Here is a 22,613-nt window from a genome sequence, read left to right as displayed (position 1 = left end):
CCATTTCCGCTATAAAACTGGAAGTGGTATTCTCGCAACAACAGCGCATTGATTTTCACCCACAACAATAAAAGGGAGACGAATTCTAACAATTAAAAAAACCGTCCCAGCTACTCACATAAACGTCATTAATCTCCGGGTTTTAAAGAAACACCACAGTCAGCCATGCTGTCGGATGCAGGTCAGTGTTCATAGCGCGCTGCTACATGCTAAATGTGACAGGCGGACATTGTGTGTCTGGTTTAAAGAGCTTGCTAATATGTCGCCACATTTGCTGTGTTTTCTTACAATTTAGTCTAGCATTTAATCCTCTTTTGTCAATTTGTAATCAGTTCCGTTAATGTCATTATCTGTCAGAAAGATACTCACAATAAGGCCTATTCAGAACTGAGCTGCACTGCATTGTCCACTGTTACATATATATTGTTGTTACCAATGTTTAGACTATTCTGGGAATGCCTCTGGTGCTCGGCGAGCCAAGAAGAGGAGCTCCGGGGAGTCCCCGGGGGACGGACAGACCTTGCGCTCCTCTGGAAGGCAGATTAATGTCCGGGTGAAGCGCACCAACAACCCTCCACCTGGACAGGTAAACTGCAGCATGCATGTTCAACCTTCGTCTGCCTGATGAACACACTCATGTCTCAAGTTTCTTACTTGGTCCCATTTGCGTTCCCATTTGTTTGTGCCCGACCGATCCTGAGTTTTGAGGCTGATACTGGTATTTGAGAGTTTAGGAAATCCAATGACAATATCATGAGATTTTTTTTTTTTTTTTTCAAAGACTATTTTGGGGGGCATTTTTGGCTTTAATTGACAGTATATAGTCGATAGTCACACATGAGATTATGGAGAAACAGAACAATTATATGTAACAAAGGACTGATTGGATTCAAACCAGGGACGTTGTGGTTTACATACTCGTCTCAGCCCTTAGGCCACAGTGAAATAATAAAACACTTTTGGTAAATTCACTTTTAAAGGAATTATGACCAAGATACGTATTGAGAAGGAGAAGGGAGTTTCAAGTTGAAAAGTAATCTTGTTTGGTGCCATTTGGCCCAGGGTTTTAAGGCACCAATCATGAACTACAACATAGATAATCAGAAGCAAATGGTTGGATGGATGATCTAGCTCTAATATGTACACTGTGATTAGATCACGCATCCCTTTTTACTGCTTTGATGACAAAACTCAATTACAGACTTTACTCCTTTACTTTTTTTCCAGGCCATCAAATGCTGCGTGATTTGAAAACTTTCTCCAAGTTAAAAGAACAAACTAAACCTGATCCTGTATTCTTAACTCTATTGTTGTTTGCTGTATCCTCATTGTCTCTGTGTGCATTATCATGAACATGTGATTTTGATTTCATTTTTCCCTCTCCGGTCTTTTGTTCTGTCTCTGTCGGCACTGTAGAGCATATTGGATCAACTGTGTTCTGTGTTTAAAGCAGTGGATGTGCCAATTCAACTTTTTCTCTCCTGATTCCAATTCTCAAACCCCAGTGCTTACTTGAGTTGAGCTCAGTGAATAGTTTCTCCACACTCTCTTCTAGAGCAAAAGAAAAGCCACAGACACAGAGGAGGAAGACGACCAGTCCGAGAAGAAGTATAGAAAGTGTGAGAAGGCCGGATGCTCTGCCACATACCCAGTTTGCTTTGCAAGTGCATCTGAAAGGTAGCATGTTTCTTGGTATAATAGAAATCAGATCTTTACTCACTGACTTTTTTTTAGAGAGATTTGAATTTGTATGTCTCTTTTCAGGTGTGCTAAAAATGGATACACATCTCGCTGGTATCATCTGTCATGTGGTGAGCATTTCTGCAACGAATGTTTTGATCACTACTACAGAAGGTAATGTTGACGGAACTACTTGCATAACATTGATAAAAAAACATGCTTCAGTATTTGTTTCATGGTGGCATTTAAAGTGCTGTTGCATCAAGGCCATAAGGTTAACTTTTTAATTTTTTTTTCACCGTTAGCCACAAAGATGGCTATGAGACCTTTGCCTCGTGGAAGAAGGTATGGACTAGTAATGGGAAAAGTGAGCCCAGTCTTAAAGCTTTCATGGCAGACCAGCAGTTGCCATTCTGGGTAAGCAGCATTCCTGGTTACATAGCTAAATGTGGTTATTCTATGTTCTCCATGTCACAGATACACTAAGTGAAAAGGTGATGGCTTTCAATGTTAATTGTGATATTTTCCTTTCAGGTTCAATGCACTAAACCGGACTGTAGGAAATGGCGTCAGTTGACCAAGGAGATCCAGCTCACTCCTTCCCTAGCAGCAACGTACCGCTGTGGGATGAAGTTCAACAACATCAAGGTAAACAGGAAATGGGGGGGGGGAATAATAAGCCAGCCACTAGCAAGCAACATTTGTGATGATGATTTTGTGTCGTTCCCTGCAGTGTGAGGGACTGGACCAGTGCTCCCAACCAGAGGACTTGGTAAGCTGGTGATGTGTGTTATAAGATCTGTTTTAGAATCATAGCAGTTATCACAAAATCAAATGTTTTAACCAACCTTGCTTCAAGCAAAGACTAAAACCAAGATTATTCATTATGTGTTATTTCCAAAACATGCATCCATTATGTGTGCCATTGAACAACACAGTGATGACTTGCATCCTCTTTAATCCCATGCCGTTTCATTCTCACAGAGAGTGGCCGAGGTGACTGACAGCTGGTGGCATTCAATGTTGATTTTGCCTCCGTTGTTCAAAGAAAGTCCAGCCAGCCCGTTCCTCACTGCCTACTACCCTGACTGTGTGGGAATGAGTCCATCAGGCTCTCCAAGCAACATGTCTGAGCTGAGGGCAGATCACTGCAGAGCCGTCCAGCCACAAAGTAAGTCTGTGGGTGTAAGAGGAATGAAATATGTCAACTCCTATTGTTTATGCTTGGTCAGCCTCCTATTTAGAGCTATAAGTCTAAAGCACATTGTAATGTGGTGTAGTAATAATGATGGTTTCCCTCAGTTCCAGGCCTGTGTCCATACTTCCAGCCATTCTACCAGCCTAATGAGTGTGGCAAGGCTCTGTGCGTTCGGCCGGATATGATGGAGCTGGATGAGCTTTACGAGTTTCCAGAATTTTCCAGGGATCCCACCATGTATTTGGCTTTGCGTAACCTTATTCTGGCCTCCTGGCACAAGAATTGCAAGGTACACTGCAGACAACAGTGACGTACAAACATTGCATGTTTATAATGTTTTCATCTTTTCAGGGTTTGTACCAGGAATATATACAAAGAGAACATAATACTCTAAACAACAGCAAACACCTATCAAATTTTCCTCTTTTTCTAAAGGAGTTGCTGACTTCCCAGAAATGTGCCATGCACATCATTGTCCGGGGGTTGGTACGTGTGCGCTGCGTGCAGGAGATGGACCGGGTGCTCCACTTCATGATCAGGAAGGGCCTCATCAACACCGGTGTGTTGGCAGTGAAACAGCCTCTGCTCCCTGAAAGACACAGCTCTGTGAGTGTCCACATCTTTACTTGATCAGCGCACATCACATGTGAATGTTCTTTCAATCATCGTTGAGACTTACAGAACCTCCCACATTTAACATTGCAGAGGAACATTATCATCATCGGTGCCGGGGCTTCAGGGCTGGCTGCTGCACGGCAGCTGCACAACTTTGGCACTCAGGTACCTGTCGTTATTTCCTTTGGCACATCTTCTCTGACCTCCTATTTTACCCCTTGCTCGTCACAGTGCTGTCCCTTTCACACTCTTGATTTTCATTGGTTTACAGTTGGTGGTGCTTGAGGCCAGGGAGAGAATTGGAGGTCGTGTGTGGGATGATACTTCTCTGGGCGTCACTGTAGGGCGAGGAGCTCAAATTGTCAATGGCTGTGTAAACAACCCCATCGCCCTGATGTGTGAACAGGTAGGAATTTTGAAGAACTCTAAACTCTGCAAAGAAAGAATTCCACATATTTCTGCTGTACATTAAACTTGATTTTAAGTCTTGTTTTTCTTAATGTTATTTGATAAATGGAAACATAAACTGTCCACTATTGCGGCGTTTTTGTACGTGACTCTAGGATTTGTCTTTTAATCTAATTTGACTCTACACTCTTCTGCTGCAGATGGGCATCAAGATGCACAAGCTGGGAGAGCGGTGTGACCTCTTTCAGGAGGGGGGGCAAGTCACTGACCCGGCCATTGACAAGCGCATGGAGTTCCACTTCAACGCCATCCTGGACGTGGTGTCAGAATGGAGGAAGGACAAGACGCAGAACCAGGACACACCACTAAGAGGTGGCGAACTGTTATCCCCAAACGCAACATGATTGTTTTAATCCAAAGTGTGAGGTTCAGTAAAGTCACTTTAACAAGACGTGGGAGCTTTGGTAGCTTTTATTATCAGACTTTAGTAGCAACGACAGCAGCCATTCTCATGTTTGGCCTCACCTGCAAATTATTACTTATGTGGTCAATGTTGGTAATGGTAATGAGCTCTACATATAAATTCCAGATGTCATAGCTGTGACATGGGCAAAAAGAACATGTTGCAGTACTATATATGTGCAATGCAAGTTGCATAGAAGTAGTGCTGAGAAAAAGTGTGCTACTCAGCTAAACTATTTCCTAAGTAAAAAAACCCATTTAGAAACAGAATTTGGTCAGTGTTTTAGATATATTTGACCTTTTTAGTTGTATCCATTTTATCTCTACAGAAAAAGTCCAGGAGGTGAAGAAGAACTTCCTTCAGGAGTCTGGAATCCAGTTCACTGAGTTAGAGGAGAAAGTGCTTCAGTTTCATCTCAGCAACCTGGAGTACGCCTGTGGAAGCACGTTAGACCAGGTCTGGAAAACTCAAACACTGGGCGCCCGGATAGCTCAGTAGGTAGAGCGGGCGCCCATATATAGAGGTTTACTCCTTGGCGCAGCGGGCCCGGGTTCGGCTCTGACCTGCGGCCCTTTGCTGCATGTCGTTCCCCCTTTCTCTCCTTTTTCATTTCTTCAGCTGTCCTGTCAATAAAGGCCTAAAAAAAATCTTTAAACTCAAACACTAAAGGGCTGCAAGATAAATAAAATTTTTAAATTAAGGCTGGTTTATTGTGAATACATTCACCATACATGTAGGTTTTGTGTCTTCAAGGTGATGAAAAAAAGTATATTTATTTGTTTGTAGGTATCGGCAAGATCTTGGGACCACAATGAGTTTTTTGCCCAGTTCTCAGGAGACCACACTTTACTCACCAAGGGCTACTCTGCTTTACTCCACAAACTGGCCGAGGGCCTCGATATCCGCACAAAGTGCCCGGTTTGTAATTCAGTCTTTTAATTTCAGAAGCTACTTTTACCTTTCTTACAGTACGTTTGCTACTACATAAATAAATCCCAATGTTTTAAATGAAAATCAGGTGTACATCTTCTTTTTCAATTCCAGGTTCAGGCCATTGATTACTCGGGTGATGTTGTCAAAGTTACCTCCTCCAACGGGTCCCAGTGGAAAGCACAGAAGGTAAAAACATGTTGATAAAAGTTATGAAATTGATCTCTTTGAATGTGGATGTATTCAATGTGGATCATCATGGTTTAATGTTACTCTTTTAGGTTCTTGTTACAGTCCCACTGACTTTACTTCAGAGGAACTTGATTCAGTTCAACCCTCCGCTTCCTGAAAGGAAACTGAAAGCAATTCACAGTCTAGGAGCTGGTATCATAGAAAAGGTAATAACTGTCTTGATGTGTATTTGTAATTCATGGTTAGATAACATGTACATGCCACCAGGCAACTGTTGGCAAATGTATTCAGAACATTTAGTTTGAAGGCAAAATAACAACAGTGAAAAGTTGCTTCCTTGTTGATGCTAAACCATTATTTTAAAACTTCTTCCAGATCGCTCTTCAGTTCCCGTACAGATTCTGGGACAAGAAAATCCAAGGTGCAGACTACTTTGGTCACATACCACCAGGCACTGACAAGAGAGGCATGTTCAGTGTCTTCTATGACTTGGATCCACAGGTTTGTTTTTACTCCTTTTTAATTCACACAAGACAATATCTTACTGCTCAACATGTCTTTTAATCACATTCTCTCCTGTCAGAAATTACACATATGATACCTGTTCTTACCAAGGAAAATAGATTTGAACTACTGGTTTTAGACTGCAAACCAAACTACTAGAACAATGCTCTTTATGTTTTGATAAAATGGACATTTGAATGCTGTCATAACGAGTATACAGAAGATAAAGAAAAGAAAAAAGATAAAGGAGCATTGAAATAGAGTACAAAACTAGAAGTAGCATTTCTTGATTTTACATTTTGACATGCCATGATTAAATGGCCATTATGCTTTATTTGTGTGTGTGTGTGTGTGTGTGTGTGTGTGTGTGTGTAGGGGAAGCAGGCTGTCCTCATGTCTGTTATCACTGGTGAGGCTGTTCCTGCTGTCCGGGACATGGAGGACAAGGAGGTGGTGGATGAGTGCATGAAGGTCCTGCGAGAACTTTTCAAAGAGCAGGTAAACACTTTTTGTTGCTTATTATTACATTATGCATGGTAACTGATCCCTGAGTTAATTCTTTTTTATGTTCTTGCTCTAGAAAAAGGATTCAACACATCAAATTCATGTGGCACATTTTCTATTAACACTTATTACCTTTTTTTTTTTTTTTTATACACATTATTTCAGATTTACTTGTATGTTGACTGACCGGACTTATTTACTGTCCGTCATCCTTGATAGGAGGTCCCAGAGCCGCTGCATTTCTTTGTCACCCATTGGAGCAAAGACATGTGGTCCCAGATGTCCTACAGCTTTGTAAAGACGGGGGGAAGTGGAGAGGCCTATGACATCCTCGCTGAAGACGTGCAGGGAAAAGTGTTCTTTGCTGGAGAGGTAATGCTGCTTTTACCATTTATTTAAAAGAAGAAAAAAATCAAATGTCTGTTAATTTAAAGCGATAATGTGAGTTGTATTTGCTTTTGACAGTATTATTGATAAGCTAATATTTCTTTGGAGTCTTCCCCACTGCACTTTTCATATCACTGGTTCCTTACACAGAAGACTTAATAGGAAAAGCACATATGTTACTAAATAACATTAATGATGGCTCGGTTCTATTCAAGTGTCCCAGTAAACCATGGCTATGTGACAGGGAGAGAGCATGAACAATACCAGGACCCTGAAACCAAAGCAGCTAAATGGAAGTCAGCCATCATTAATTTTATTATTTACACCTGTGCTTTTCCTACTGTAAAATTTCAGAATTACTTATGTGAAAAAGGCCTCTCAAACCACTACTGTTTAAGGTTGGGTGTCTGCAGGTGGTGCTTATTGGCAAACTAACCTGTTTTATTCATAAAAAAGAAATGATGTTGCAGGAAATGCGTTTCTTTCAGTGCACCACGTTTGACGATATAATCTTAAAACAAGTTCCACTTATGTGGTGCTATCTTTTTCCGGAGCTTTCTAAGGATGAGATAATGACAGATTTGATAAAAACACCTAGTTAATGGACCTTGAGCTAAAATTACTTTGTCAAACTGAATTACTATCGTTTTATAGAAGTTGCTCATAGCAGTCGACTTGCTTACGTCAGATATTTGGGCATTGTTTCGTTATTAGCTATCATATTGCAGACTTTAAAACTGTTTTAAAACAGTTTTTAATGGATTTGTTGTTGGTTTTTGTTACCAGGCCACCAACAGACATTTCCCTCAGACTGTGACGGGAGCCTACCTGAGTGGGGTCAGAGAGGCCAGCAAGATGGCTGCTATGTAAATTCTGTCAGTACCTGAGCACTCCAAAACACCAGCATGGACACACGGGTTGCACTGAGCAGCAGACCATTAAACAACCCGGACTGAGTTAACCTGAATTGCTCCACTTGTAATGATATTTCACTGTACTGTGATGTGTCTGATATCAGCAAGATGCTGTTAGATACTTTCCAACAGCGGGGTCAAGTAGGGCTTTTCAGGGCCTGGGCTCTACATATTTAACACAAACAAGTGCTTTTTATTTATATCAAAAATCAAGCTGGTAAAACGTTTGCAGGTGACAAGACACAAAATGAATAGTAAGGCATCAATAATGGATAATCCCTGTGCAGCTCTGACTGGGTCCTCTGTGCTAGAAAGCAGGATGATGTTGAGTTTAATGAGTGGTGTAGGTAGCACTTCAGTGATGAAAATGGTCCGACCATTTCATTTTGAGGAGATTAAGGTTACATTAAAACATTGGTAAACTCTCTGTTGTCTAATCATGAATTAAGTCAAATTTAATTTCCAAGGATCAAGTTTCGAGAGATTATATAGTAGTGATTTAAAAAAAAAAAAAAAATAATAATAATCTTTGAGTGTTACCAATGTTTTATAGAGCTGTAATGAATTAGCATTATGTGATATGTGTTGGGTGATGTGAAATAGGAAGTTAGATATATATACCGGTAGTAGGAGTAATTCTGTAGCACTTTTGATTTAAAACGACCTATTTGATTTAAAAACAGTAAGAAATGAATAGTTAATGTGTATGACAAGTTGAATAGCAAGTATGACGGAAGGATTGTCCCCCTACTGTCTCAGGGATGTGATCAAGACGACAACAACAGCAGAAAATTATAGAAAATAATGTTGAATGGACAATTCTGAAAATGGTTGGAACAAAATAAAACAATCAACCGAAGGAGGAAAAAAAAACATTTCTCTTTGATTAGTTTCAATGAACAATGAGCAGCACAACAATGTCCTCACTTTCTTTGATTAATGTTGACTAATGAAGCTTTACTATGTACTGTAGGTCCTCATATCTCTGTCTGGATCAGTACATCTAGATGATCATGTCCTGTTTGTCCAGCATTACAGTGCTTGAGTATTTATCTTGTATGTGTGTAATAAACTGAGCTATCAACTGCCATACTGTCCACTTTCACTTTTGGATGAATATTTTGTCTCTTCAATTCAGCATAATTATATTTATCGATTAGGAGTTTTGCCAACCTTTTCTGTAAAGTCAACTTAAATGGGTTGACTACATTAGAGAACTCTATAAAGATATGAATAGAGCTGAAACAAGAATCCAAGACATAGTTAATCAGCAACAATTTGGATAATTAAGTAGATCCCAAACCTCCCCTGGAGTCGTCCCCCTTGTCTTGCATTTGTTCTCTCCCTGCTGCAACACAGTGGATTTAAATGATCAGCTTGTTATCGGCATCAGTTGATCATTTGAATCAGCTGTGTTAGAGCAGGGATAGATCTGAAACATGCAGGACAATGAGTACTTGGGAACACCAATGTCATTTAGGCTAATGTTATTGTTGACGTAATGTGAGGTATATTGGGTTATGTATGTGAAATGTGATTTCTTTTTTTTTTTAAAACGTATCCAACCGTAGGGTAAGAACTACCTTGTGGTATGCAACCCATTTTAATTAAGTGGTGTGTAAATATTCACTTAGAGCTGGTGTAACTGGCTCCTGGTCATCTTTTCACTGGTTACTTGTGGGAGCTTCTGCCACATTACAAATCGTTGAGTGAAATATAGAGATATTTTATACAGCTCATTTTTTAAATAAAAAAATGTGTATATTCGGTCAAATGCAGGCTTTTCATGAGAAACCCTTAGGATTGAAACCAGTGTAACCATTACTGAGAATTTTTTAGAAAGTCACACGTTCACAGTGAATAAACTGAAGAAAATAGATTCACAAATATCATTTGAAGTGACCTTTATATTAAGGTATATGTACTTTTCTAGGTCTATGTACAGTAGACCTTTCTACCTTTCCTGTTGCTGACTGCCTCAGAAGTTATGTATGATAATAGGCTCCTTGTGCTGGGCGCAGATGACCTCGTCAATGTAGAGAGAGCTGGCCTTCATCTCAATGTTTTCCTGCAACTCCAGCTGGCAGCGATCCAGAGCCCTCTGCTCCTCCTCTGACTTGGCCGCTGCCTCACACAGACTGAGAGTGCGGAGATAAAGAGATGCCACATAATGACTTGTTCTAAATGATTATATCTCTAAACAATACATCAGCCAATATGGGAAGAACCATGTTATAAAACAGGAACAAATCAGTTGTATCAATTTTAAATCAGTCATGGCATCTATGCAATTCATCGAAACCATTAACATGGTATACTTTTGTGCATTTCGAAATAATAATAATAAAGTTTTCTTTTTCTACCGCTACTCTTATTAGAAAACCTTCATTATGCTGTTATACATGCTTTCTTACACTCATTACATTTTGACATTTTAAAATTCCCATTTGCATTATCATAATGTTTGAGTTCTTCCCATGTGTTGTATTTATTTCTAGATTTCTTGGTTAAAGCCTTTGTAAACTAGCATATATTTCTCCACACTGGCATCATTAAACTTTTTACTGTATGTATTTCACTGTATTTCAACGTACTTGTTGATGTGAGCGGTGAGCTGCTGGACCTCGGCAAAGAGCTGGGACTGTGCTGGATCGTAGCACTGCTCTTTGCCAGGCCTCTGGCGCCGCAAAGCCAGCCGCGCCTGGGCCAAACTCAGAGCATGTTCACTCCCTGCGATGGCCACTTGCAGATCCTCTCTGATCCTCTGCTGGCTGGCAAACTCAGACATAATCTATAGGGGATAGAGGTATAACACCAGGGTAAACCAGTATTTTCACCTAATAGAAAACTATGACACAAAACTTCGATGCAATTAATCAACCACATTATTACCCACCTGTCTATCTCCCTTGAAAGCAGCAGTGTAGTCTATGTGATACGCAGGCATACGCAGTATACCCACTAAGAAAGCTCCAGGATTTCCATATACCCACTTAAAAATACAGTATACCCACTACAATACATTAGACTACACCACTGATTGAAAGGATCATCACTGGCCAACCAATATCCAAATCTTATAAAAACGTAATACTGACATGATTAATCAAACCAATTTTTTTCTCTCTCACTTTTAACATCTACCTCCCACTGCCTGACGTATCCTTTCACATCACTCTCTGTTTCTCTCTCTGCCAAATATACACCATATACTCATCTGCCCTACCTTGGCCAGTTGATCCTCCATCTGGCTCTTGGCAGACTTGATCTCATCAATGTTGCGCTTAAAGGCTGCTGCTGTGGCCTGGACCTGCTTGTGCATGTCAGCAGCCGTCTGCTCCAGGAGAGACTCCACCAGGGCCCGTAGGGACAAAGAGTTTATCTTCTGCTGCTCCGCTTTGGCCATGATGAGATCTGAGATGTTCTCCCACTGCTTTGGAGTCACTGCCAAGCTGAGAGAGGGAGAAGTTTAAAACCTTATGAAGATCTGGAACTAATAAGATGTCTTTTTTCTTCCCAGATTCTGTATAGAAAATGCAATAATATCCAATCATTGGGAAATTTTGAATTTTCAAAGGTCTTAAAAACTGCCTTTTCACAGACGTTACATTGTTTCCCTGTTTTTATGGAGACAGCATGGTCACCTCGGCATAACAGTATTGGTGATCTGCAGGTTGTTGATGGAATGGGTTGTCAATAAGGCACAGGAGTTGTCGATGCACTGCGCCTCAAATTTCTCCTTCAGATCCTGCTCCAGCTGGTACTTGGCAGATCGGTCCAATCTGGAACACAAAACAACATATTTTGGTTTGCTTTACTGGCAACCATATCTAGTGATTTGGTTTTCTTTCCAGGTTTCAAGACAATAAACGATAGGAAAATCCAAAAGGTCTGCATACTTTTGAGATCCCCTTGGCAACTCATACTGAGCCCATCTTTCTTACCGTATCTGCTCAGTGATCTGCTCTACTACTCTCTGCAGAAGAGAAGCCACTCCCTCAATAACCTCCCTTTCCTTCAGCAGCTCTCTGTCCACCTCGTCGTGTAGCCTCTCAGAAGGGAGACGTTTCATTCTGCAAGCCACAGAACAAGAAGAGCATTACTCATTTGCTTATCCTAACTGCTGCTGCAATTTATATATATATATATACATACATCATAGTAAGAGGAAGTGGTGTGGAAATGTTGGACATGTTACTGAAAACTCACAATAGCACCCATTTCTAAAAGACAGGTGAGATGTGAGTAGTTACAGATGTAATGTATCAAAATATTATGCATTTGTCTTCTGATTTGTTCAAGATCCTCTCTTCTCCATCATTTTCCAGCCTAACCTCTCCTCCAGACAGACCACAGTGACTCTCAGAGGCTCTTTGCAGGCCTCCAAGGCTTTCCCCACTCTGCTCTGCAACGCTATGAGGACATCAATCTCCACAATAATCTCCTCCAACTTCAGCTCCAACTCCTTCTTCAGAAACTGGATGTCTCTGACCCGCTGATCTGAACAGCAGAAGAAAAAAACCATAGTCCACCTCTGTAGTCTTTGCAACATCATTCTTTGGTGCTAAACACAGACTAGCTGATTTGTATTCCCCTACTTACCAAGTTGCTTGTTGTCATCATTTTGCATGCGTTTGCATGCTTTGTCAGTTTCCAGCATTAACCTCTTGCATTCTGCTCTGAAGAGCTCAGAGTGGTTCCGCATAACATCAATGCTAACAAGTCTGGGTCCAACACCCTGCTGGGAATTGCGGTCCAGGCCAGACATCATTTTCCACTGGTGATAGGGAGAACATTTATGAAGAAATGGGAAGAATGGGTGCCTCATGGTGAAAGAGAACTGAAAATACTGCAATACCAAAGGAAAATGCCTACGGGACTATACAATTTTTACTGGACACACACTGATCATCTGTTAGAAATGTCAGAAAGAAATAGGAAGATTTAATCACACCTTGTGCAAATGTATTGTTGAATAGAAAAAGCATTGGACATTGAGAACATGCAAAATGTGGCATCTGAAAAGCCTAGTAATCTCCAGATTATTTGTCACTGTACAAATACAACACAACATTAAGTTGCATTTCATTGTGCACAATTATATATAAATGAACAAACGATGTAATGTTGGCTAGCTAGTTATGTAGCCAAATCTTTTTGTACCAAGAGCGTTCCTGAAATTTTCGTAAAACAAAAAGTTGAATTTCAAACGTTAACAACTCTTAACACCAAAAAACTCGCAAGCGTTTGCGTTAGCTAACGCTAGCCCCAAAGTTAACGTGGCTAACGCTATTTTAACTCTAACGTTATCTTGGTTTGAAACAGACATTAGGATACATGTTATGAACGTTACTCACTAGCGTTATAACAATACCCCAAAAGACACATTACACAATTTAAAAAAAACAGGTATTGTACCTTACCTTGTTACTTGAAACCCCAAATGTATTAGTTTCGACGTCTTCTGCCTCTCAAATGTCAAATGTAACAAAACAAATGGTTACTGTGGCAACGGATGACACACGCCGTGGGCGGATACTGTCAATTTTTCCTCTAAAACGAAGAACCATGTAAATCTCTATTTTATTAGAGAAGTTCCATATTCACAAAGCTCAATGCTCTATAACTCAACCCCATGTTTAAAGTCACTGGTAATTGAAATTGATGTGTACTTTAAGTCTCTTCAACTCGTTTCAAAGAAGAAAGGCATTTCAATACAACTATTTAACTAACTATTTAACTTATCTTTTTTCTTTTTTACCATTATATTATGTCAATTATATTTGTGTATGTATAATTGTTGTTTATGAACTGATATGACTGACGTTTTGTAAATTGAATTCTATGTAAAGTATCTTATTTAACAAGAGAGTAAAAATTATAATTTCATCAGAAAGTAATATAAATACTAATAATATTAATAATAACAATACAATAAATTAAAAATGTGCAGGAGAGGTTAGATGACAAAAATGGCGTATGAAGATAGCCTACTGTTAAATGTTTTATTATAGATATATATATATTTTTTGTGTGGAAAAATATAATTTTATTTCTAAGTGCAAATACCAAAGAACCACAAGGATGCGATTCACATTACAGTACATGGAAATTCAAAACAGTAAGACAAAGTTCACAATGTCCACATATGACATTTAAACAATTAAATACCAATTGTGATATTTCCATATCCATACGTAACACAATGACATAATGTAGGCTATGACTATGTTCATACACATTCTGCGTTAAACGTCTAAAAGCAAAAAAAAAAATGTATATACGGACCCCCATTTAATAAGACATCGTCCCAGCCTGGTAGTCTAATTTATGTCAGTTTAGGGGCCTTCACTTGAAAACGTTTGGGAATCACTGGGCTACATCAAAATTTCAAGACGCAGCTAGGCGTAATACAAAATTGATAAATGTGCAATTTACATTGAAGTTTATGTTTATAAGTTGAAATGCATTACAATAAAACCCACTAAGTGTTTGAAATCTTTGCTTATTAAAGTCCTCTTCAGATGTATTTTTAATAACAATAATTTAGGCTTTATATGTGTTGATGATTGTAGTGATGGACGTAGGTCGTTCCAAAGAGATGGTCCTCTTTCATTTAATATTTAGGGAAATCCAACGATATGGAAGATAAAAGAAATTGTGGAATATGACTGAATGTCTGAGCAAGACTTAAAACAATTCTGAAAATGATGCGCTATGCAAGTTACGTTAGGTGTAGCATACATATTTATACAGTACCTATATATACTGGTATATGTTCACATTAAATAGAAGTTTGTATTTTCTGAGGAGGAGCAGATGAGTCGCATAGCTGCCCAAGCAGTAGGCTTTCCAATAGATATTAGGATGGTAAATAAGCTGTAATAGGCTAAATACAGGAAGTAAAAAGTAGCCTACAATATTTGCCTCTGAAGTGTAGTGTAAAGTTGCATAAAATGGAAATATGGAAATAAAGTACAAGTACAACTAGCCTGGATGCCAGCCGAACTTAGCCCCGCCCACAACATTCGAGGTCGGGAACTAGAATCTGAGTATGACCAAAGAATTTCTAATAAGGTAAACGGGCTTTGGTATGACCATGTCAGGCTAGAGAAAAACTGTAATACAGGATTTTTTTTCCAGGAAATGTTGGTTACGCCAGACACCCGGTTCTAGCCTACTGGAAATATTTAAATACTGCAGTTCATCTGGCCCATTACATTCAATGATCGGGTCATAGGCTGCATCACCATTGTTGTTGTTACCTCCATCAGCGATAGATAGTAACAAAACAGACATAAAGTCTTCGACTTTACAGCTTAATGTATGCCTGCACTTTATCAGAACACCTTCAGGTAACCTTAGGGAACGTTCCCTGAACGTTGGGAGACGTTCCCTAAAGGTTACCATGGTTACCTGCTGGAATCTCGCACATGTAGTTATATACTCCGTACAGTAGGTGGCAATGTGCACTTCAGTAACAGCTCGCAACCCGGAAGCATCATCAACACACGCACTTGCGCCTTTCTCTAAAAGCAAAACGGAAGAAAACAAACTTAACGTAAACTGGGACCAAAGACCGACTGGGAACATTATATCCATGACTGGAGTTACTGGTTTTTAAAACGTTTTTAATGACACTCTGTGGCACCTTGACTGTAACTGTTAGTTCGCGAACCAGCACCTATAGCTGGTGACAACAACAACCAACAAACTGCGAATTTAGCTAACATTAACTCAAAAAGAAGAAGCTAACAGTAGACCAAATTGGCGCGTTTTGGATGAAGAGCATTTAATAACGTATACTGAGCAACAAGATGGACTGCAGCACAGCTGACCTGCCCAATGATATGGTACACGACTCCCCAGGTAGTTAGATGAACAATGTTGTTTTTCCTTACAGCTCAGTAGCCAGACATTTTATTAGACTGCGTTGTAGCTAAAAGCTAAGTTAGCTTACAACTTCGAAATAAAGCATTGACATCACTGCTGCTAATGTCTAACAGTTATTACACTGATTAAATACAATTACATTTGTAACGTCACATGGGTAGTATTTAGAACAATTTTAGCAACATACGCGTTATTCATACAAACAATGGTACTCGTACTAATAAACTGTGGTGGAAAGTAGTATTTACATGTTATGCTGCTTTATACTTCACTACTTTTCACCCCATTACATTCATCTATTACTTGTGACTTTGCAGATTATTATTTTACATCAAAAACATTATGGACAGCTTCTAAAATATGATAAATATAAGTAAGATTAAACTACCCGTAGTTAAAGTTCAACCAGCTACAACTCACTTGTATGATGCATCAGTAGTAGTAACTAACACAACTCTCTGAAAGGTGCCATTCTACATGAGTACTTTTAAGTGTGTTTTGGTTATATTGCTACTGTACTTTTACTTGAATATAATTTTGACTGTATGACTTATAACTAAAGTATTTTATACTGTTGTATAATTACATTTACTCAAATAAGGTATTTGAACACTTCTCCCACTACTGGTAATAATGGTCATAATGCTGGAATTAGTTATTTAGAAAGCAGATGAAGTTTGGAGTTATTGAAGTTGCCCCCTCATAGACTGAAATAGACTTTTTTTTTGACTGACGTTAACAAAAATGTGTTGGTGGATCAACTTTGTTCAGACTTTGTCTGTCAATAGAAGTTAGTAATTAGTAGAGAACAATAGCCACATCTCTGATATCCCAATAGTATTCCCAAATATAGATGCCTTGTTGGTTCATTGGTCCAAGATGAATTGTGTGCAGTCCTAATTTTCCATCTCCCATTTATCTATTAAAGGAACACGCCGACTTATTGGGACTTTTGCTTATTCACAGTAACCCCCAGAGTTAGACAAGTCCATACATACCCTTCTCATCTCCGTGCGTGTTGTAACTCTGTCTGACGCCCCCAGCGCTAGCTTAGCCTAGCCCAGATCCTGGAGGTAACCGGTTCCATCTAGCCTACTGCTCCGAATAAGTGACAAAATAACGCCAACATGTTCCTATTTACATGTGATTTGTATAGTCACAACGTGTACAAATAACACGGTCATATGAGACCGTATACAAATTGGGAACTATTCTCAGAAGGCAAAGCACTGCTACTTCTGCTACTTGGGCGGAGTGATTTATTAGCAGCACCTGAAGCCCTGTGGTGAAGAGCAGAGAGTTTGTCTGGAGTTCACTCAGAGTTGGAGTAATAGAGTCAACAATTACTAGATAATAAAAGAATAGTGACCTTGTTATTTGTACACCCTGTGACTATACAAATCACAACATGTAAATAGGAACATGTTGGCGTTATTTTGTCACTTATTGGAAGCAGTAGGCTGGTTGGAACTGGTTACCTCCAGGATCTGGGCTAGGCTAAGCTAGCGCTGGGGGCGTCAGACAGAGTACAACACGCACGGAGATGAGAAGGGTATGTATGGACTTATCTAACTCTGGGGGTTACGGTGAACAAGCTAAAGGTCCCAATATGTCGTTCAATAACGTGTTCCTTTAAAGTGTAGTTAACTATACATTTGTATAACATTTCTGAGTCAACTGTTAAGTTGGCAACTACTAGAAAATACTTAGGCTAAAGTACAATAAAATCAGGATATGCAAACTAGAAACTTTTTTTTTTGGGTCCAAATTTATTTTTGACTTGAGATGTAATTACTGGTATTTATCCCATTGTGTCTCTGATCAGGGAACAGCAGCTCCTGCTCTGATGATGACGTACCTCTCTCAGGGCTCCTGACGAAGCCACACAGTAAGGAGAAACAGTCACGTGAAAACACACGCAGCTCCAAGACTAATTCAGAAAAGGACAAAAGTGGTGAGGACAACAAATAAAACAGACTGCCAACAATACTGCCAGTTGAAGTAAAATATTTTGAACTTGACATATTTGTGTCCTTTAAAAGAAAAGGTATTACATTTTGTGTATGTTTATATCTTCTCCTAGCTATGGCAGCTAAGAAACCAGAGAAAAAAGACAACACATCACCCAGATCTAATGGCACAGATAACAAGAAAGCAGATGGTACAGATGATGATGATGATGATAGCTCTGACAATGAGCCTCTCAAAAAAATTGCCAAAAAGCCCTCCAAAGCAGCAAAGAAGACTTCCTCCGTCCCTCCAAAAAAACCTGTTGGTTCAAAGAAGAAAGGTAAGTTAATTTTCCTCTCAAAAGATATGCTGCATCAACAGAACATTTCTGTTCTCTGCAGCAGATACTTATGCTTAATTTCTTACACAGAATCTCTGGATGACGATGATGGCTCGGACGATGAGCCTTTGAGTGAACTTGGTGAGAAAATGTATCCCAAACGTCAGAGAAAGGCACCTGGTACTCCATCTGGAAAAGCAACGCCAGTTATTAAATCCAAAAGGAACGCAGCAAGGAAAGAGGGTAGGTGTTAAAATGCTTTTCGCATAGCACATGTACCAAAAATACATATGTTTTGTTTTCTTCTAGTTAAATATGCAGTCTTCCTGGAATGCACAGCTCGTTAAGGAGCATAACAAAGAAAAGAGGTCTGAGACAGCAACAATTTAACTAAACAAGTAAATGTATTAAACATAACTCAACTAAAGCAAACTAGTGTAATAAAAATAATTCATTATATGTATATAGCGCTTTATCATAGACACTCAAAGCGCTTCAAATCAAACTCAACTGAAGCAAACTAGTGTGTACAGTAAGCTGTCAGTAGTGATGTGCGGATGTTGGGTGCTGTGAAACTGTGATTGCTAACCTAAACTACCTGTTACATGGAGATAAGGATAAACTAAACACAATCAAACCAAACCAAGTTGAGGAAGGAGCTAGAGAGACTGCGATCTGTTTGAAAAGGAAAAAAAAAAAACAAGGGAAAAAAATTCCAAGTTTAGAAACTCTTTAATGGATTTGGATTAGAGCACATCTATAGATGTGAAAACATCCTTAAAAGGTTTCTCAAAATCAGGAGCTGCCATGACAAGAGCAGAACAAATCATCTTTTTTACACAAGCGAAAGCCACTGGCAGTGGTGGCCTAGGGGGTTAAGGAAGTGAGCTTGTGACCAGGAGGTCGCGGTTCAATCCCCAGACCGGCAGGATAAAGTCTGGGTGGGGAACGTGAAAGAACAGGGCTTGTCCCTCCCTCATTACCACCACAGAGGTGCCCTTGAGCAAGGCCCTTAACCCCAACCGCTCCAGTGGAGCTGCTCAGTGGCCAGCAGATCAGACTGTGGTTGTACTGGGCTAACCTGACCTGCTTCGCATCTGCTCGGCATATCCATCTGGGAACTTTCTGTTGTTGTTGGAGAACTTTTGGGACAGGGCGAAAATCCTGGTTAGCTGATTGGATAAACCATCTGTCTATCACCACCTATGTTGGTGATAGACGGGCCAAATCAACCAGTCAGATCAACGATATATCAAACTCTTGCTGAAACCAGTCGGGAGAAGAGCAAAAACATCTTTTCCTCCGAGAAAAGCCTCCAGTGCCGTGTTTTGCTCTTCTTTCAATGAAGGAATACTTTCAAATTTGGATAAAACTTGTGCGATAGCTACGCTCATCTCATCCGTGGAAGCCGCCACGCTGTTTAGACTAACAGTCGCTTCTCGTTGCATCACACCTAAACCCGCCTCAAAACCAACGCTGATTGGTCGGTCGTTTGGCGAACGGCTCCAAATTTTCTCTGTCTCAAGATGCCAGACTGATCTGCGAGTGGAAAACTGGAGCTCGCGAGATCAGGACGGTCTCACAAGGCTAGTACTGGGCAGCTTCCAGGTATGCATGTGGAACTGTGTGAATGTGACAGGTCGTCGTTGCAAATGAGAAGTTGTTCTCAATCAACTTACCTGGATAAATAAAGGTTTAAAAAAAAAAATTAAAAAAAAAAAAAGCAGTTTCACAGTGGGGAGAGCAGACACACCGCATGTTTTTACTCAAAACATTTGGACGGAAAAGTTGTGGCAAAAACTGTCTTATTACCCCACTAACCCTAGGAACAGCATTCATTTCTTTTTTTTGGATGCTGGTACAGGATCTTTATCAATGGCAGACACCTTAGCCTACATAGGACGAACTTCACTCTAGCCTACATCCCTGCCAAGATGGATCATTATCGCTTTAGCAAACTCACACTTTGCCAAGTTGACTATTAAATTTGCTTCCACCAAGCGCTCAAACACTGCCTTCAGACGTTGAACATGAGCTTCCCTTGTGTGACACAGGAAAACAGTCTCTGCACCAGATAAGACACCTGAGAAAAAAGACAACACGTCTCTTAGATTTAATAACACAAATAACTAATAGAGCAGGTGATTACATTACCATAATGTCATCAAAACCTATTTCCGCTGTGTTTTCTGACTTTTGTCTGTAATGGATCGATGGCTTTCAATCTTTTGATATGTTTCAGATATAAATACAGATGAAAGCTCTGACAATGAGCCTCTCAAAAAAATTGCCAAAACTAACCCGAAGGCTGCAAAGAAGACTTTCTCAGTCCCTCCACAAAAATCTGTTGCTTCAGAGAAGGAAGGTAAAATCATTTTCTCTCTATGGGTACGCAGCATCAACATGAAATGCTGTTCTCTGTAGCATGTACTTATTCTTCTTGACTTCCATTTCTTACACAGAATCTCTGGATGACGAGGATGGCTCGGACGATGAGCCTTTGAGTGAACGTGCCAAGAAACTTTACCCCAGACGTCAGAGAAAGGCACCTGGTACTCCATCTGGAAAAGCGACCCCAGTTATTAAATCCAAAAGGAACGCAGCAAGGAAAGAGGGTAGGTGTTATGACATTGGACATTAAAACTCAATTAAAATGCTTTTCTCATAGCAGTTGTACGAAAATACACGTTTTGTTTGTTCTAGTTAAATATGCAGAGTCTTCCAGTGACATCTCAGATGATGAACCACTGGCAACAATAAAGAAGAAGTTAACAAAGGCTCCTAAAGAGAAAAAGACTTCAGACAACAGCAAGGAAACACAACTTAAAGACAAATCACTTAAAGGTAGGCAGCACTTTAAATTAGACTGACCAAAAATAATTGATTTTAATTGAAGTACTAACCTCTTGGATTTCAAAAGACTCTTCATCCTCAGACAGCAACTCAGATGATAGTTATGTTCCCTTGGTGAACGCCAAGAAGAAGAAACCAGTGAAGAAAAACACAAAGAGGACAACTGCATCGCCAGGCAGAGCGTCAAGAAAGAGACGAGGTACCGTAGCAGTAATCATGACATGAATGAAACGTGATTTTGAGGGAAACAGTTTTAAATCCTTGCTGCTGTGACTGTTGTTTGGCAGGACATTCTGATGAAAGCTCAGATGATGAACCCTTAGTTAGACTTGTGAAAAAGAATCGCACAGGCAAACAAACAAAAAAACAACCGAAGAAGAAGAACACAGCTTCCAAAAAGTCAAGAAAGATGCTTGAGTCAGGTAAAGACCAGTCAGTCTTAGCTGGTAGAGGTGACCACTTTATCAATCAGTCTGGGGGTATTCTGTTCATCAGCCATGCGTTCATGTATCATTCATATGTTTTCAGAGTCCTCGGGCAACAGTTCAGACGACGAACCTTTAATCAAGGCAGCGAAACATCCACAAGTAACAAAAATCCTGAGAATAATACTAGAGAGGTGTGATGAAGAAGCTGGGGACACAGGAACAGGAGGCCTGACCAAAACCACTTCAGGTACTGATGACATAACCAAGTCATTGTTAATGCTGTAAGAACCTCAAAATAAAGAGTAACATTATTCTTCCACTCCAAAGCAGAAACACAGATTGCTGGAAAGAGCGAGGAGTCAGAAGACTCAGCGAAATCAGAAGAAGAAGAAGAATAAGCAGATGAAACAAAGGTTGAAGAAATGGCGTTTTCTTGTTTTCTTTCACCATTTGGACGGGGAAGTTCAAACCACGTAGTGGCTACAAAGTTTAAAGGACTTCAGAATGTGTAAATCTCTCAGAGAGACACCTAAAATTACAATTAGTGTTCATGTAAAGTGACTTAAAGTGTGTTTTATATACAGTACCTACATGTTCATGTTTAATTTGGGACCAGATTTTGTAGGCTCCTTAAAGATTTTATGCACAGTCTTTGATGTTATTTTACTATTGATGTTATTTTACTATTTCTGCACATTGTTTGCACTGGCTATCTCCTCTGGTTTAATTTTTTTTTTAAAGAAAATAATTCAGTGCTCATTGATGTAAGCTACATCCCTGCTTTCATATTAACTGTAAACTCTGCATGCAGCAGTGAAAATCTGTTTGTGTTGGATTAAACTGCTTTCACTTATGAAATTTATATCAGATGAGTCAGCCTCTATTTTAGCTGACTTGCCATACCACAATTCTTCTTTATCCTTGTCTGTCATTTTCATTCCAATGAGATTGTATGTCAAGTCAATTTTATTGCTTCCCAAAATTACAAATTTGTCTCAGAGTGCTGTATAATCTAAACTTTTTATTTTTATTTATCTGACTCGCTTTTAAAAGAAATTGTACATTTTTACTTTGGGTCTATTCGTGGTATCAGAGGGGCTGCATACCCCCATCCATTTAACTGTCTGAGCACTAAAAACATTCTCAAAACAATTAATGGCGTGAGACACACCGTCTAAATTAAATTTAAACAAACATTTATGTTATATTTGCATAAGACAAACCCAAGAGGGATGCCATCTGCATCTTCCGCTTTGTCTGTGATTTCCTAGGATGGCGAAGGAATGTCCCGCCCTACTCTGCCTTATTCTGTCTCTGATTGGCTTACCCTGGTTACCCTAATCAATCTCACTCC

The 22,613-nt window shown here is 39.7% G+C and overlaps 3 protein-coding genes across 9 annotated transcripts; 2 read left to right on the top strand and 1 right to left on the bottom strand.

Moving 5' to 3' along the window:
* The first annotated feature begins 6 nt into the window (after nt 1-6).
* Nucleotides 7-17,948, top strand: LOC116047129 (lysine-specific histone demethylase 1B). Of its 2 annotated transcripts, XR_004895080.1 has the most exons (23): nt 166-181; nt 444-586; nt 1,556-1,677; nt 1,765-1,854; nt 1,986-2,097; nt 2,215-2,328; nt 2,414-2,452; nt 2,665-2,851; nt 2,983-3,167; nt 3,314-3,484; nt 3,584-3,658; nt 3,765-3,899; nt 4,102-4,273; nt 4,693-4,820; nt 5,151-5,282; nt 5,409-5,483; nt 5,576-5,692; nt 5,862-5,987; nt 6,366-6,488; nt 6,714-6,866; nt 7,668-8,124; nt 8,155-8,165; nt 17,856-17,948. XR_004895080.1 is itself a non-coding variant. In XM_031295668.2 (21 exons), the coding sequence occupies exons 1-21, from the start codon at nt 166-168 to the stop codon at nt 7,749-7,751; spliced, it is 2,499 nt and encodes an 832-aa protein (XP_031151528.1). In that variant the 5' UTR covers nt 7-165; the 3' UTR covers nt 7,752-8,659. The 2 variants fall into 2 exon arrangements, 1 of the variants encoding a protein (XP_031151528.1); XM_031295668.2 differs by lacking the exon at nt 17,856-17,948 and having other exon boundaries at nt 7-181; nt 7,668-8,659.
* On the bottom strand, nt 9,692-13,309 carry tekt1 (tektin 1). Of its 2 annotated transcripts, none has more exons than XM_031295671.2 (8): nt 13,219-13,309; nt 12,398-12,572; nt 12,130-12,295; nt 11,740-11,868; nt 11,440-11,577; nt 11,022-11,247; nt 10,390-10,586; nt 9,692-9,933 (listed from the first exon to the last, which is right to left on the bottom strand). In XM_031295671.2, exons 2-8 carry the CDS (start codon nt 12,564-12,566, stop codon nt 9,774-9,776), a joined length of 1,185 nt encoding a protein of 394 aa, XP_031151531.1. In that variant the 5' UTR covers nt 12,567-12,572; nt 13,219-13,309; the 3' UTR covers nt 9,692-9,773. The 2 variants fall into 2 exon arrangements, with proteins under 2 accessions (XP_031151531.1, XP_035847689.1); XM_035991796.1 differs by having other exon boundaries at nt 12,398-12,569; nt 13,219-13,275.
* On the top strand, nt 15,287-22,257 carry LOC116047133 (uncharacterized protein DDB_G0286299-like). Of its 5 annotated transcripts, none has more exons than XM_035991795.1 (11): nt 15,287-15,664; nt 17,514-17,642; nt 17,772-17,872; nt 18,077-18,089; nt 20,221-20,343; nt 20,441-20,593; nt 20,682-20,822; nt 20,899-21,030; nt 21,119-21,253; nt 21,360-21,506; nt 21,587-22,257. In XM_035991795.1, the coding sequence occupies exons 1-11, from the start codon at nt 15,613-15,615 to the stop codon at nt 21,655-21,657; spliced, it is 1,197 nt and encodes a 398-aa protein (XP_035847688.1). In that variant the 5' UTR covers nt 15,287-15,612; the 3' UTR covers nt 21,658-22,257. The 5 variants fall into 5 exon arrangements, with proteins under 5 accessions (XP_035847688.1, XP_035847687.1, XP_035847686.1 ...); XM_035991794.1 differs by having other exon boundaries at nt 18,077-18,221; XM_035991793.1 differs by having other exon boundaries at nt 17,772-17,978; nt 18,069-18,221; nt 21,590-22,257.
* The last annotated feature ends 356 nt before the right edge of the window (nt 22,258-22,613 follow it).

This window comes from Sander lucioperca, chromosome 14 (genome assembly GCF_008315115.2).
Source record: "Sander lucioperca isolate FBNREF2018 chromosome 14, SLUC_FBN_1.2, whole genome shotgun sequence".
Classification (NCBI taxonomy): Eukaryota; Metazoa; Chordata; class Actinopteri; order Perciformes; family Percidae; genus Sander; species Sander lucioperca.
Note: the sequence above shows the minus strand (reverse complement) of the source record. Positions and strands in the feature narration are given on the sequence as shown.